The sequence below is a fragment of the Dasypus novemcinctus genome, chromosome 24, assembly GCF_030445035.2.
Source record: "Dasypus novemcinctus isolate mDasNov1 chromosome 24, mDasNov1.1.hap2, whole genome shotgun sequence".
Classification (NCBI taxonomy): Eukaryota; Metazoa; Chordata; class Mammalia; order Cingulata; family Dasypodidae; genus Dasypus; species Dasypus novemcinctus.
In genome coordinates this window covers 60,117,960-60,133,438 of record NC_080696.1, presented here as the reverse complement: position 1 = coordinate 60,133,438, position 15,479 = coordinate 60,117,960, and the positions used below count along the sequence as shown (strand labels likewise).

General features: G+C 40.2%; 1 protein-coding gene across 1 annotated transcript in view; it reads right to left on the bottom strand.

Moving 5' to 3' along the window:
- The window catches only part of RTF2 (replication termination factor 2), a 66,364-nt gene that overhangs the window by 39,606 nt on the left and 11,279 nt on the right, over positions 1-15,479 (bottom strand). The window contains exons 2-5 of the mRNA XM_058287256.2: positions 14,724-14,818; positions 13,874-13,967; positions 11,354-11,493; positions 7,699-7,777 (exon numbers count right to left, since the gene is read on the bottom strand). Of these exons, the coding sequence (XP_058143239.1) occupies positions 7,699-7,777; positions 11,354-11,493; positions 13,874-13,967; positions 14,724-14,818 (408 nt within the window). The remainder of the gene's footprint in view (positions 1-7,698; positions 7,778-11,353; positions 11,494-13,873; positions 13,968-14,723; positions 14,819-15,479) is intronic.

The window sequence follows — 15,479 nt, the reverse complement described above, 5'->3', positions numbered from 1 at the left end:
AGGAAAGAGGTTTTAGCCTCCTGTGAAGGAAGGAAAAAATTCCTTGCATAAACTATAATTATTTCCATTTTATTTAGCTTGGATGTAATCTCCCTAGATTTACAGAAAACTAATAAAATTAATTAGCATTATATGTATTAAATCTTTAGGATTAAAACTACAAGTTTGTGTTTAATGAAATATAGATCCATCCTTAAGTGAAATGACTAGTTTTCACAGAACTAAGTATGTAAGACAAAACTCTTAAATGGATAAAATAAATTTCATTGGTTGCTAACTATAATTTAATAAGCTTGTTTAAAGGTAAAGTAACTATGTGGTTATGGGTAATTACAAGAAGTTTGTAAAAGCATGTTCTAAACTGAAACACTTAAACAGCTAATTCCGGGAAGCCATTATTATTTAGAAACCTAAAGTGATTGATGATAATAAAAAGTAGCTTCATAACAGAGAAATCTGTCAGAGGCCACCTCAATTTGCATATTAAAGTGGGGAAGATAACCTTGATTCTATTGGGCATCTTAGGTTTTCATAAAATAATGGAGAAAGTAGTTTTTCCTACACTGCTAAGGTAAAATACCTGTTAACATAATAATGATTAAGGCCTCAAAGTAAAAAATGAAGTACTAAAAATAGCCAAGCTCATTTAATGTTATACATTGCACTGGAAGTGTTTAGAAAATGTATAAAAAGAGATTTCAATATCATCAAACTCTTCTGCATTCAAACCAGGCCTTCAGTACAGTACATGGTACCTCTCCATTTGAGTTATTGGCTAGGTTGGTCACTACAACCCCTAAAACAATAAAAGTGTCTACTATATCTCTGAACATACTCCTGAAGTGGATGGAGAATATTTTGCAGTTTCGGACTCCTGAAGCAGCCAGTAATGGCTTGTTATAGCCAGATTTACAAATGGATACTGCCCGCAGACTGCCTCTGTTTCATTCAAGGGGCACTATGCACCAGGCCAGTAAAACAATGAAGTCGTACCTTCCTAGTCTCTCTCGAGGATCAACGGTGCTACAGCATGCTGCTGTGTGAAGGACATACCAAGTGGGCAATAATTACTACAGTAATGTGAGTAGAACTTAAACACAACTGGCATTATGGCTTGCTCCCATGGAAAGATAATATGTATCGTATTGCAAACTGGAGCTTAGAGCTATTAACTGCAGCTCAAAGATGAACTTATGCATTGATTGGTGCAGAGATTAGTAATATGTGCTGTACCGATGTACCTGATGAATATGATAATATATCTTCCATTCTAGATCATATGCAGAAGGATATTTAACATGCTAAAAGTCTTGGTAAACAATTCATTTTCTAAACAGTTAACGACCATGCCTATAAGACAAAAGAATGGCTCTCTCAAGTACTGTCTTTATTTTGCTTGCCATATGCTTGTCTTGTTGTTGCCTATACTGTCTTTGTGAGTTTATGTCTAGGGCAGTGCCTCTCCTCATACTTCTCCTAGCTGTCCTGGGCATAACCACCACCATGGGAAATGGGCTTGGCAGTTTATACCAAACCCAGCAGGTCTACCACAATCTCTTCTTAGAGTTAACCAACAGCATAAAAGAACTCAAGGAAAAATGCTGTTTCCTATCAACTTTGGGAAGATGCAGTCTCTGAAGATACTTGGCCTTTCTCACTCTCGTGGTCCAGTATGTCATGGCTGGCCCCCTTTTTGGGCCTGCGTGCCACCATCTTCTTATCCTTTTAGTAGGACCATGTATCTTAAATTCTAACTAAGTTTATTCCTTCCAGAATCAACATCTTCCAGAACAAGATATTAGTCATGTGGGGATCTCATTCAATTCCAACCATGGTGCCAGAGTTGCTTCCCTCAACCTCAATAGAATAGCCAGAGGGTTTTACTCTCTGGACCTATTCCCCCTAACCAGCGGGAAGCAGCTACAGAAGAATGACCTTCACCCTACAGCTCCCCTTAAGAATAAGGGTGTAAACTCTGTGAGGGGGAAGTTGAGGCAGTTCAGTATAGGGGCAAGAGAGAAGATCCAGCAGAGAACATGGTCATGAAACCCCGCCAGGAAGCTCCCTGAGGGTAAGGTCACTATAAAGAACAAAGCTGGAAAGACCTCCCAAGACCATGGCCACAAGGTCCCATTTGGAACTCTTTCAAGGGAAAGCCCCAGATAACTCCAAAAAATAGGCCTCCTATTGGTCCCAAGAACTAACAGGCAGGGAATGTAAGGCAACCAATCAGAACAGTAAAAGGCTAGGGCCTCTCCCCAACATTAGGAAAGGGGAGGAGGAGGAAAGGTCTTAAAAGGCCTAACCCAAGGCTCCACGTGCACCACTTATCCTGTACCATACCTGCAATACATATCTTGGAATGTGTACTGTTTTTCTTTTCTTGTTTCTTAATAAAGTCTTTACTCATTGCCTATCCTTAAAATAAAGGAAAAGGGGGAAGCTGATTTGGCTCAACTGATAGAGCATCCACCTACCATAGGGGAGGTCCAGGGTTCAAACCCAGGGCCTTCTCACCTATGTGTAGTGAGTTGGGCCATGTGCAGATGATGATGCACACAAGGAATGTCCTGCCACATAGGGGTGTCCCCTGCGTAGGGGAACCCCACATGCAAGGAGTGCACCCTGCAAGAAGAGCCGCCCCACACAATAAAAGTGCAGCCTGCCCAGGAGTGGCGCCGCATACACAAAGAGCTGACACAGCAAGATGACGCAACAAAAAGAAGACACAGATTCCTGGTGCCGCTGACAAGAATGCAATCGGACACAGAAGAAAACACAGTGAATGGACACAGAGAGCAGACAACGGGAAGGGGGGGAAGGGAGAGAAAAAAAAAAGACAAAAGGCAAAGGACTTAAATAGACACCTGTCCAAAGAAGAAATACAAATGGCGAAAAAACACATGAAAAAATGTTTGTCACTAGCAATTAGGGAAACGCAACTCAAAACTACAGTGAGGGAGGCAGATGTGACTCAAGCAGCTGGGTGCCTGCCTACCACAAGGGAGGTCATGGGTTCGGTTGCAGGTTCCTCCTAAAGAAGACGAGCAAGACACCGAGCTGACATGATGCGCTGGCGTGGCAAGTTGATGCAATATAATGATGCAACGAAGAGACACAACGAGAAAACACAATGACACAACAAGCAGGGAGTGGAGGTGACTCAAGTGAATGGGTGCCTCCCTCCCAAATGGGAGGTCCTGGGTTTGGTTGCTGGTGCCTCCTAAAAAGAAGATGAGCACACAACGAACACAGCAGGCAGTGAGGGCAAACAACAGGGATGTGGGGGATAGAAATAAATAAAATAAATCTTTAAAAAAAACCCTACAATGAAATATCATTTCGTACCTATTAGAATGGCCACTATTAAAAAGATAGAAAACTAAAAGTGCTGGAGAGGATGTGGAGAGACAGGAACACTTATTCACTGTTGACAGAAATGTAGAATGGTACAGCCACTATAGAGGACTGTCTGGCAGTTCCTAAAGAAGTTGAATACAGATTTGCCATGTGACCCTGCGATACCACTACTACGTATACACCAAGACGAACTGAGAGCAGTGACATGAACAGACATCTGCACACCGATGCTCACAGCGGCATTAGTCACAACTGCCAAAAGAAGATAGAAACAACCCAGGTGTCCATCAATTGATGAGTGGATAAACAAACTGTGGTGTATACACATGATGGAATATTATGCAGCTGTAAGGAAAAATGAGGTCATAAAGCATATGACAACATGGATGAACATGGAGGACACAATGTTGAGTGAAGCAAGCCAGACACAAAAGGACAAATACTGTATGACTGCACTACTATGAACTACATATATTGTGTAATCTCATGGAGTTAATAACTTGAATATGGGTCACTAGAAAACTGAATGAGGTTCAAGAATGGAAAGCTGAGGGTTAACGTGTACAGAACTGGTAAAAAGGACATGAGGTAATCTATGGAAATAAATAGAAGAGATGAAAGCACAACATAATGTCTATAATGAGCAGTACTAGTATGTGGGTACGAAAGGTGTTTAAAGGAAAAGTCTAAGGTCACATATATTAATTACTAAAAGTTAAGATAAAAAAATGTAACGTGGAACTGTATAGCAATAGTAAAACTGCATGCGAAATATGAATATGGGTAAAATTGCATACATAAGATTTTCTTTAAAATCGAACAAATGTATGTTAACACTACAAGATGTTACTATCAAACCAAAAAAAAGAAAAAAACCACCACATTAGGCTAAATGAAAGAAACCAGACACAAAGTACTACATATTATATGATTCCCTTTATATAAAATGTAAATATAGAATGATTACACTGGTGGTCATATATGGCTGGGGAAGGACTGCTAAAGGGTGTGGAGTTTTTCTTTTTGGAGTAATGGAATTGTTTTTAAATTTTTGTGATGATGAATGCAGAACATTGTGATTATACTAAAAGCCATTGATTGTGCACTTCGGATAGATCGTATGGTATATGAATATATCTCAATAAAACCGCTTAATCAGTAAGTAATTGTGCAAGAACAGCCAGAAATAGCAGCTATGTACAGCAGGAGAAGCATAGAAAGATCGATGGGTGAAGAATCTTCTTGTCAGTTTGTTTTTTGTTCATCATTGAGATAATGAAAATGTTCTAATGATGACTGAGGTGATGAATGTGCAACTATGTGATTATACCAAATACCACTGGTTATACACTTTGGATGAATGGTATCCTTTATTAGCATGTATCAATATAATTATTTGTTAAAAAATAATATACAAAGCCAAAACAAAATACTCACTATGACTAAACTACAGACTCTAAATTAGAAATAGGAGCTTGATTCCTGATACTAGTTTATGAATGTGCCACTTAATTTATTTCCTCAATTTAAAACATCATTGTTTAAAATTTTGCATCTCAAGATGGAAGCTGCTAGAAATGTGATTTTAGAATCTGAGGCCCAGAGAGGTGAAGTGATCTTCCCAAGGCCAAGGCCAGCATGCACCAGGCTCTCACCACGGGCTGTGCATGTGAATGGATGATCCCCACTCGAGAGTGCTGCGAGTATCTAAAGCGCACAGTATTCAACCTAGCTCTGCAAAGGCAATTTCTGTGTAGATTACATGGACGGAAAGCTCTCATTATCTTTTTCTCCTGGCAACAAATTTATTTTTAAGAAAATGTTCTCCAGGAGGCAGACTGGACTTACAGCTGGTATCCCAGTTTAACCCCAGAATCCCACTTTAACTGAGGAGTTCATGACAACTGCAGCAGCCTCCATCAGGTGATGGGAGTTACCTGCAGCTCCGTCTACCACCTGGTCTCTGCTTCTCCTTGTGCAATCCCAACTGTTGCTCTGTTCCCCTTTTCTTCTGACTCCTTCCTTTCCTTGAAGTGTTCAAGATACAGATTTCACAAGTTTTCTAGCTTTCAATAGCATTTCTCAAGCACCAACAAAACGACCTCAGGGTTCCCTTAAAATATTGCATTCCCAAGAAATAAAATCAACTTCTCCATTAAGCTCTCTACAGAAGTACTGTCTTGCTGTACTTACGTCAGCTTGGTCACTAATATGGATGTCTTAGGTCAGCCAATGCAGAGGACAGCCACTCGCCAATCCAACTGACAGTTACCATCATGGTTAGAAGGGAAAAAAGTCTCGGGATTTCAGATATGTGGGTCCCCCAAATCTGGCTATCCATTAGAATTATTCTGGGAGCTTTTAAACATTAGAATTCTGTGGGACTCTACTCCAACCTTGAGGATTTTGATTTAGTGGGTCTGAGATGGAGAAAGAGAATGTAACAAGGCTCTGTGGTGAGAGGCACAGCCTAGTTTGGGAGCCACAGACTTAGGGCATTTGGCCTCTGTAAGACATTCCAGCTTAATTTTCCATCTTCTTATACTTATTCATCCCAATAGACTTCCCAGGTATACTTGTAGCTGTACTTAACTCAACAACACCTCACAAACGGTTTGTTAAAATGTGAACACATTCAAACACACGGTGCAGGCAAGGTCCCCTTCTCACTTGAGGGACTCCCATGCCTCTTGAGGCCCCCTGCCTTCACGATGCTTCTCATACAGGCTCCTTCGCCCGTACTTGCTGTCACCAGTCTCACTCTTGTTCAGTCTTTTCTCTCTGTTCATCCTGCACAGGTCTACACACTTATGCCCCAAAGCACTTTCCTGCTACATTTCCAGCTGCACCTGCTCTTCGCTCTAGCATTAGAGGATTTCTATAGTCCAGTCCAACATACGCCTCTGGCTTCTCTCCCTGTTCCCATACCCCCACCTCATGAACTAAGATAGCTAAATACTTTTTTTACCCCAAAACATAGTAAGAAAGGTGGCAGCACAATTTGTAGATGTTCCTGAATCTCCACACAGAAATAGAAAGGACAACGAGGTGGCAAAACCAGAACTCCACAGGCTACACATACTATCACACTAGAGGAACATGGATCCTCATGAACCCCCAAACACAGGAGTGACTAAAACCACCAACAGTCCCTAGATCTGTGGGTTTCCACTGGCTATGGGACCCAGGGAGACCGGCGGGAGAATGGGCACGTGACAGACATGGGCTAGGAGTCCCCAAAGAGCCAAGAGCATTCCCTAAAGAATGCAGAGAAGAGCAATGAGAACTGGGCATGGTCTTCCCCAGTCTACCTGAGGGGAAGGCATCCCAGAAGACCCTCATGCCAACCTCTGGCCACTTCCCCTGCCCCAAGGGTAATGGCTGATTTCAGTCCCCATTAGCTCCTGCCTGCCTCTGAACCTATACACCTGGGATCACCCAGTGTCCTCCACCATACCTGGCTTCTTTTACAGAGGGAGAAGCAATACAGTAAGGCCTAATGGAATTCAAGCAGAGTTCCCACAGGTGAAAATACAGTCAGGAGTTGGTTTGCAGCCGTGATGTCACAGTCAGTGCCAGGGTCTGCGCGGCCCGCAGAACGTCAAGGCTCCAATGTTCTAGGTCCCAGCAGCAGCAAGATCGCTAAGCCCGAGTCACTGGTGTTCACTACGTGGGAGGTGAAAAGACTCTCGCACAGCAAGTCATTTGTTTCCATGTGTGACCATCTACTGAGGGCATGCTATATGCTCTGGAGAAAATAAGCCCTGGAGATAAAGAGATGAACAAGCCTTGTTCTCCACCCCCCAAAACTCACAGTCCAGTGAGCAAACAGATGCATAAATACACAATTACATTATGATCAGAAAAGTGAGATAACAAGGTGCTCAGAGAGCATGGAGGGAGATCTGGCAGCAACGACTCACAGAGCAAGAACTCTGGAACTAAGGCTCACAGGGGGAACAGGAACCCACCAGGCTGGCAGCTCCAGTGGATGGAACAAAGGCAAAGAGAGAGCTGCACAGGACGGCGGGGGTCACACATCACAAGAGGCAGTGTGAGTCTGCACTTGCAGCAACGAAGAGTCATGGAAGGGTTTTTAAGAATAAAGCAACTTGTTAGATCTGTGTTCCAGGGAGAATTGAAGGATGTTTAAATGACAAGTGAAGGGAGCAGGTGGAGCTCAGTGGTTGAGCACCTCCTTCCCATGTATGAGGTCCAGCGTTCAATCCCCAGTACCTCCTAAGAGGAAAAAAAAAAAGACAAGTGGAGAGAAGGATCCTAAACCACCTGATTTCCTCAGCTACTGAGAAGGCAACATCATACACATAAAGAACTCACTGTGTGACAGACTTCTGCTTTTATCTCTTTCAAGGCTCGTTCAGAAAATACGCAACCACAGCACCTCAGGAAGCAAAACCTGGAGAAATAAGTCAATGAGGAGAATGACTAAATAATTTAAAAACTGTTATCCACATTATCAATGTGTTCAGTTTACAAACGGCTAAGAACTACAAAGCTAAAAGTGGTTACATTTGATTCCATTAAGGAAGAACAAATCATTATACCTAAAATTCTCTGAAAAACTTTGAAACCAAAATCACAAATATAAAAAGTCAAAAGGCATAACAGAAACTCAGGGGAAATATTTTAAATAAATAAAGAGATTCAGGACTTATTTTTCGAATATTCAAAAGGGCCTTAAATAGCAATAATACAAGCTATTAAATGTATATGCTGAATGATTGTAAGGTATATGAAGACATCTCAATAAAACCACTTTTATTTTAAAAAAGCAATTATAGGCAATATAACAGAAAAATTGGCAAAGAGCATTAGCATACAGTTTACAGAAAAAAATGATCAAAGCATTAAAAAAAGATGCTTACACTCAATTGTTAAATAAATGAATTTCAAAACAATGACATATGACTTTTTACCTATCAGGCAATAATTAAACAGACTGAAGTTAACCAGCTGGAAAGTATCTGAGAAAATTGGCACATAAAATGCAGTACAACATTTCAGAAGGAGAGTTTGGCAATATCAAGTAAAATACCACTTTTAAGAGTTTCTCCTTTGGACAGTGACCCACAGGTGCACAAATATATATTGATGATGATGTATGGTAAAGGACTATTTGTAACAAGGAAAAGAAAGAACCACCTAAATGCTTGTCTAAATAGGGGAATGGTTAAAGAAATTATGAACATACATACCACTACGGAAAAGAGTAAGGTAAGTGTGTATATAAGGCCATGAAAACATGTTTAAGTTAGACTGAGAAGTCTGGGGAGGGGAACAAAACAGGTTACAAAACATATATGTGATCACTTGGGGAGAACATGTTTGTTTATGTGCCGATTGGCACAGGTGTCTGTAAGCATGGATATAAGTATATGGTATGTGTGCAGGTAGAGGGGTGCATTAAACACCAAACAATTATAAAGCTATCACTGGAGACTAGGATTGGGGGAAAGGAGCTGCAAATACTTTCACATTTTACTTTATTCTTGCCCTTTTAAATCACTGTGAATAAAGAATGGCCTGACAAAACCAATAATGACATTTTACCAAATTCATTATATATTGCTTAGGACCAAAATATGTTTCTTTTTAAAACAAAGACCCAATATATTTATTACTTCAGCAATTTATTTCTATTTTCCTGTATATAAAAGTCATTATTATAGATGTTACTACATATTTAAATGAATCTAAAAGTCAATTTTCTAGTGCTGAGGCTCTATTAATAGCAGGAGGACAAAGCCAAAAGAGGCAAACTCAATTAACTGAGAAGAGGAAAGGAGAAGAAATATACCAGCAAATGAAAGGGAAAAGATTAGGGGAAACCACAACTAGAGCAACAGGCTACTACAGGTAGCCCTTCTCAAGACCCCGAAGTTGAGTTTGTTTCCGCTAAGTTCCTCCTTTGGGGTGAGCCATGCTTTTCTTAAAATGAAGAGGGAAACCAGACACAAAAGGTCATGCATTGCTTGATTCCATTTATATAACATATCCTGAATAGGGAAATCCAGAGAGACAGAAGGCAGGCTGCTGGTTGTCAGGGGTTGAGGAGGAGGGGAGTGGGGAGTGATGACTTAATGGATATAGGGTTTTTCTCTTGGGGTGATGATGAGGAGGCTACGGCAGAATATTAGCCAGAAAATACAGCCGTACCACAAGACAGAGGTGCTGGCTGCACAATCCTGTGAACTGTACACGCTAAAATGTTTAATTTTATGCTACATGAATTTCACCTCAGTAAAAAAAATATATACATATATATTTACTGGGGTGAAATTTATGTAGCATAAAATTATATATGTATACGTATATTATAAATAAAGTATTAAAAAGAAGTGGGACAAGGCCAGGTAATGAGGTTCCCCAGAATACTTCCTGCTTGACCCAAATGATGACGCTTAAGAGAGAGGTTTAAATTTGGATCACCTGAAGAAGAGCCTATCTTTTAAAAGCAAAAGGTCCTTGGCCTTAAATTTTACCCCTCTCCAAACCCATATAGCCACAGGTTACTTCATTTCAGAGCACAGGGGTCAGTTCTCTGGCACAGTCTGCCACATGCAGCAGTGCCCAGGAGGGAGAAGATGCCTGTATCTGTCCATCATGTGCATGCAGACAATTCTGCCAGAATGCTCAAGATGAAATACGGCTGATGATAACTCCATCAAAGTTTTTACTTTTCTGCCCAGTTTAATAGCTTTGTTTTTGAGGACGTGATAATATGCAGTACAGTTTACCATCTGCTTTCCTTTGACACAAAACAAACCATTTACCAGACACACACGCACAAGTTTAGCAAGTTCTCACTTAACGGAGATGTTTTTCCCCTTCCTTTCCTGAATGAAAATAATAAAAACTGCTATCATTCAGTATGTAGTGTGTCAGATGGAAGATTCCAGAGGACAGTCTGGACTGTCAGCTAGTAAAAATATTCCCAGGGAAACAGATGTGGCTCTGGGAGCAACTGGGCTCCCGTCTACCACATAAGAGTCCAGAGTTTGATACCCAAGGCCTTCTGCTGAAGGCAAGCTGGCCTGTGTGGCGAGCTGGCCCACATGGAGTGCTGCCCCATGCAGAGAGCTGACGCAGCAAAATGACACAACAAAAAGAGACACAGAAGTGAGACAATAACTAGACGCAACAGACCAGGGAGCTGAGGTGGCACAAGAGAATGATAGCCTCTCTCCCATTGCAGAAAGTCCCAGGATTAGTTCCCAGAGCTGCCTAATGAGAATACAAGCAGACACAGAAGAACACACAGCGAATGTACACAGGGAGCAGACAATGGAGGGAGGGGGAAGAAATAAATCTTTAAAAAAAAGAAAAGGAAAAAAGATATTCCCAAGTGGTAGGGAATAGGTTTAAAGCTTTTTCTTTGTGAGAGACTTCCCATAAAAAGGTACTAGTAGTCCATTCAAATATTATAGTTTTTAAAGTGGAAAATATACAGGTCACTTAACATTTTCCATATAAATCTCTATGGTGAGATTTCTGGTGCTCCAGCTGCAGGATTTGTTAGATGCAAATTCAAAGCAAGTTATCATTTCAGCAGGGCCTTTAGCCAAGTGATCAACCATACTGTCTATAACACTGTTTTCCACTGCTTAATTTTTTAGCAATTATAAAGGAATGGGATTCGTTTGGTGGGAAGCATTTGCCCTTTTCTTTCCATAGGAAAACATAATCAAATAACCCAACCCAGGCCTCATAAGTGTCACATGAAAACATTTAAATCTCAGCTTCTCCTGCTTTCAAGAATAGAAGACCAGGACAACAAAAAGTTAAGAGGGCTCAAAAGTCAAATTACAGGTGGATGATGAGAAGCCAACGTGCTCTTGTAACCCAGCATCATTTCCTCTAAGGCACTGCCCAAACCGAAAGATTCCTTAGCAGCAGATCCCACAGACTTCACAAACCCCAACAACAAAAGTTGCCAGACTCCCACATCACCTATTCCATGTCCACTACTGACCTGTGCCGGCCATTCATCTCCAAGCCCACGACGGGGCAAATGAAACGCGCCCGCTGGAGGTCATCGTGCTTGTCCCCTTTTGTGTTTCCTTTATCCCCTTCCCAGGCGGGATTATCAGAAAGCTTCAGTTCTGTCACATTCTGCAAAAAAGCCGCCAACATCATAAGAATTTGTTAGATAAATAGGTCATCCTTTGCCTTAGTAACCATAACCACTGAGTCAATAGAGAAACTAATACTCTAATGCCTTTCCACCCAAACTTCTTTTAGTCACTTTCCTTCAGCTGTCAATTAATGTGGATAGAAATTAAACCATAAACTGTGGAAGAAACTAACTTTTTTTTTTTTTTTTTTTGCTTTTTTAAGGTGGTACCAGAGATTGAACCCAGGACCTCGTATGTGGGAAGCAGGTGCTCAACTACTGATGCTCCCCCAAGATTTTTTTTAATCCACTGTCGGGCAAGTAAATTAGGTAATTAATTCCTACTTTTCAAATACTTTCGTATTTCAGGAGAAGCAATGTCTGACATAAAAAACTACCCTCCTAAGAAAAAGCCCTTCATTAGTTCCATCCATAAAGGAGTACTTACTTTCCCTTCTGATGAACCCTCACTGAGGCTGTCTCCTATTCCTGACCACCCATATTTATAAACTAATTGAATAGACAGTAAAATCCATGAGGCCACGGCCTACTAAAGCCAAGGCAGAAAATTATCCCCAAAATACGGCCATACTCCAAGATACACATTCAGGTTTTCAAGAATTAAACTTTACAAGGAGCTGATTTAACGGCCCTACTTTAGCATCTGAGGCATTTTTTACTTAAGCAGACCCATTTTTATTCCAACACCCTGGAGAGCTGCCGAGGGCCTTGACAGGAAAGCCATGCCTGGTTGACAGCTGGCATGAGCCTTAAGTTCTCTGCTCAGAGGGCTTGTGGATTAATTTACAGTAATTACAATCTTGTGTATTTGCAATGGTTTATTTCAATGCTTTTGTCTTTTTTTTTTTTAAGATTTATTTATTTATTTATTTCTCTCCCCTTCCCCCCCACCCCGGTTGTTCTCTGTGTCTATTTGCTGCGTCTTTTTCTGTGACCGCTTCTATCCTTATCAGCGGCACGGGAATCTGTGTTTCTTTTTGTTGCATCATCTTGTTGTGTCAGCTCTCCGTGTGTGCAGCACCATTCCTGGGCAGGCTGCACTTTCTTTCGCGCTAGGCGGCTCCTTACAGGGCACACTCCTTGCGCATGGGGCTCCCCTATGCGGGGGACACCCCTGTGTGGCACGGCACTCCTTGCGCACATCAGCACTGTGCATGGGCCAGCTCCACACGGGTCAAGGAGGCCTGGGGTTTGAACCGTGGACCTCCTATGTGGTAGACGGACGCCCTAACCACTAGGCCAAGTCCGCTTCTCCCTTTTGTCTTTACTGTTGCGATTTCTTGAAGGTTTTTTGGTTGTTGTTTTTTTCATTAAAAGCTCAACCACAAAATTGAATATTGTGTGCATGTATATTTTGTTAAGTATAAAATTATCCAAATTAATTTCATTGATAATTAGTTTATTTAAATAGCACATTTTATTTAACCTACTATGTCTAAAATACTATATTTCAACATGTCATCAATATAAAAAGTTATCAACAATATATTTTATTCTTTTCATAGTAACTCTTCAAAATCCAATAATTAGATTTGAGGTAAGATAATTCATGCTACCATGGGTTTTTAGAAATGAATTATCTTCCCCAAGGTAAAAGATGGCAGAAGTCAGCACGTGTACCTCTATAGCACTACCATTAGCTACATTTCAGAATTAATTCACCCAAAATGACCTTGTATCCCATAATCTATCCAAGAATTCAAACTAAAAGCAAGTATAGTAAAGAAAAAGTAAAAAGAAAAAGGAAGGAAGAAATAATATGCCCAAACCTTTGATTGGGGATTGGGGTGTGGGTTCTGGCTCAAGCCAGGTGACCTAAGGTGAGTCCATTTCAATGAGTTTCCCACCTTGAAAAGAAAAGTTTGGACCAGACTGATGATTCTCAAATTCTCCACTATTGTTTTGATTTTTTTTCCCATTGACCAGACTTTTGTCTTCTCAACAAACTTTGTTTACTAAAACCTTGTTTGTCTACTTTTCTGAAAGAATTTTAACTGCCTATCAGAACTTCTAATCAGCAAGACTTAATTAACCACAGATTTAACAGTGATCTACCCCTAAAATTCTCTAATTCTATGAAAGCATTTTCCAAATCAAAAAGTATCTGATGTTTAAGAACCAAAATAATTTATCCCAACACTTAATTTAGCACATTAAGACTTTCCAAGCACTCTCACCTATATTAAATCACAACCGATTTATAATACAGGAAGTTGAGGTATGGAAACTTCTGGTTAGGCCTTTAAGAGACTTGTCCAAGATCATACTTTTATTAGATGGCTGGGTGAGACCGGAATATCAGATTTCTCAGTTTAGTTTTTGATGGTTCACTGAGACCCTTGGAATCATCAGTCTTACCTTAATGCTTTTAATGTGAGATGTTGCCTTCCCAAGAGCTTTCTCAGAAGATTTGTCCAATAGAAACTCAATGACAGCATCTTTGTTATAAAGCCTGCAACAATAAGGATCAGTCAAAACAATGACAATGATCAACCTTCAAATGACCAAAGGAGGAAGGATAAACTGGCTGGAGCAAAAAGAAGCACAATCCATGTGGAGTGTGTGTAGCTCAGTGACTGAGCATACGCTTTACATGTATGAGGTCCAGGGTTTAATCCCTGCTTCTTCCTGGAAAAAAAAAGAGAGAGAGAGAGAAACACAATCCAAAAGTATTTATATGTCCTAAATTACTAGAAGTATATTCAGTCCAGAGCATACAAAGAAAGAAACTAGCTTAAATCAAGGGTTGTGAACTGGCAGTCTGAAGGTTGGATGTGACCCGAACGGCTTTAAAAATTGGAAAATTTATATTTAAAAGTACATATTTTCAGCTTTTCTTGAAAAAATATCAGACGATCTGGAATCACAGGGTCCACATTCTTGAACTACAAGAACTCAATGGAACTGGGCAACAGCCAACTGTTTGACCAGCCAGTTTCCCAGTACCCCCATTTCCAACCATATGTCACAAGACTCCTTTCTACATTCATGTTTATACCTTAGCTCCTATTGGCACCTAAGCTTTTAGTCCATGGGTTCAATAAGCCACAGTGATTAGGAGAGTACAGAAGTCTGTTCAGAGGCAAGGAACAGGAACCTAGGCTCACAAATTACGTGGCTTAATTCATACTTGATGAATCAAGAACTTCATGTACACATTAAAATTCCCTTCAACATCATTTACAAGACTTTTCCTGTATAATCATACCTGCCAAGTTCACAGGCAACTATTGGTCGCCTTAATATTTCTTGACTTAGAGTACAATAGTTCCACTGGGCCACTAATTCAGCATCTTTGTCAACCTAAGAAAAGAAAAAAAATTCCAATTAATTTCCATCTCTGAAAAACATACGGTCCAAAGTTCTACATATAAAGGTTTATTCAATAATACTACACTGTAATGATTTTTAAGTGACACATGAAACTGGGATTTTTAAGTCACTAGTAACTGATACTATGTCAAAGACCCATTTGAAACATGGCAAGTACAAATAAACAGTTTGTATCAAACATTAAATTATGTACATTATATAAAATATTATCATTTGTGTCTTAGCAGTAGGGAGGCCATACAGGGAGAAAAAAGCATTACTGATTAATTTCTAAAAATGCTAAAGCCTCTGAAGTTGTAGCAGAATTTAAAGAATGAGAATTAAGAAGATAAGCATTTTTTTTTTAAAAAGTTCAGCACAAGACTACAACAGTCTTTATAAAATCACCAATTTAACAGAAACTGTTTTTTTCCCAAACTGTTCACCTGGGGGCATATCAAACCTTTATCCACACCATGAAAATCTAGACACAAAATATTCCATAGCCCTCAAATGACTTTCACCTATGACATTTCATGGCCCACTCATTTCCAAACCTGACACAGGAAAGAGAAAAAAAGGAAGAGAAAAGAAAAATATAAATAAGGAGAAACTCCCTTAAATTTGGTTTCTGCAACAACTGCTTAAGTGC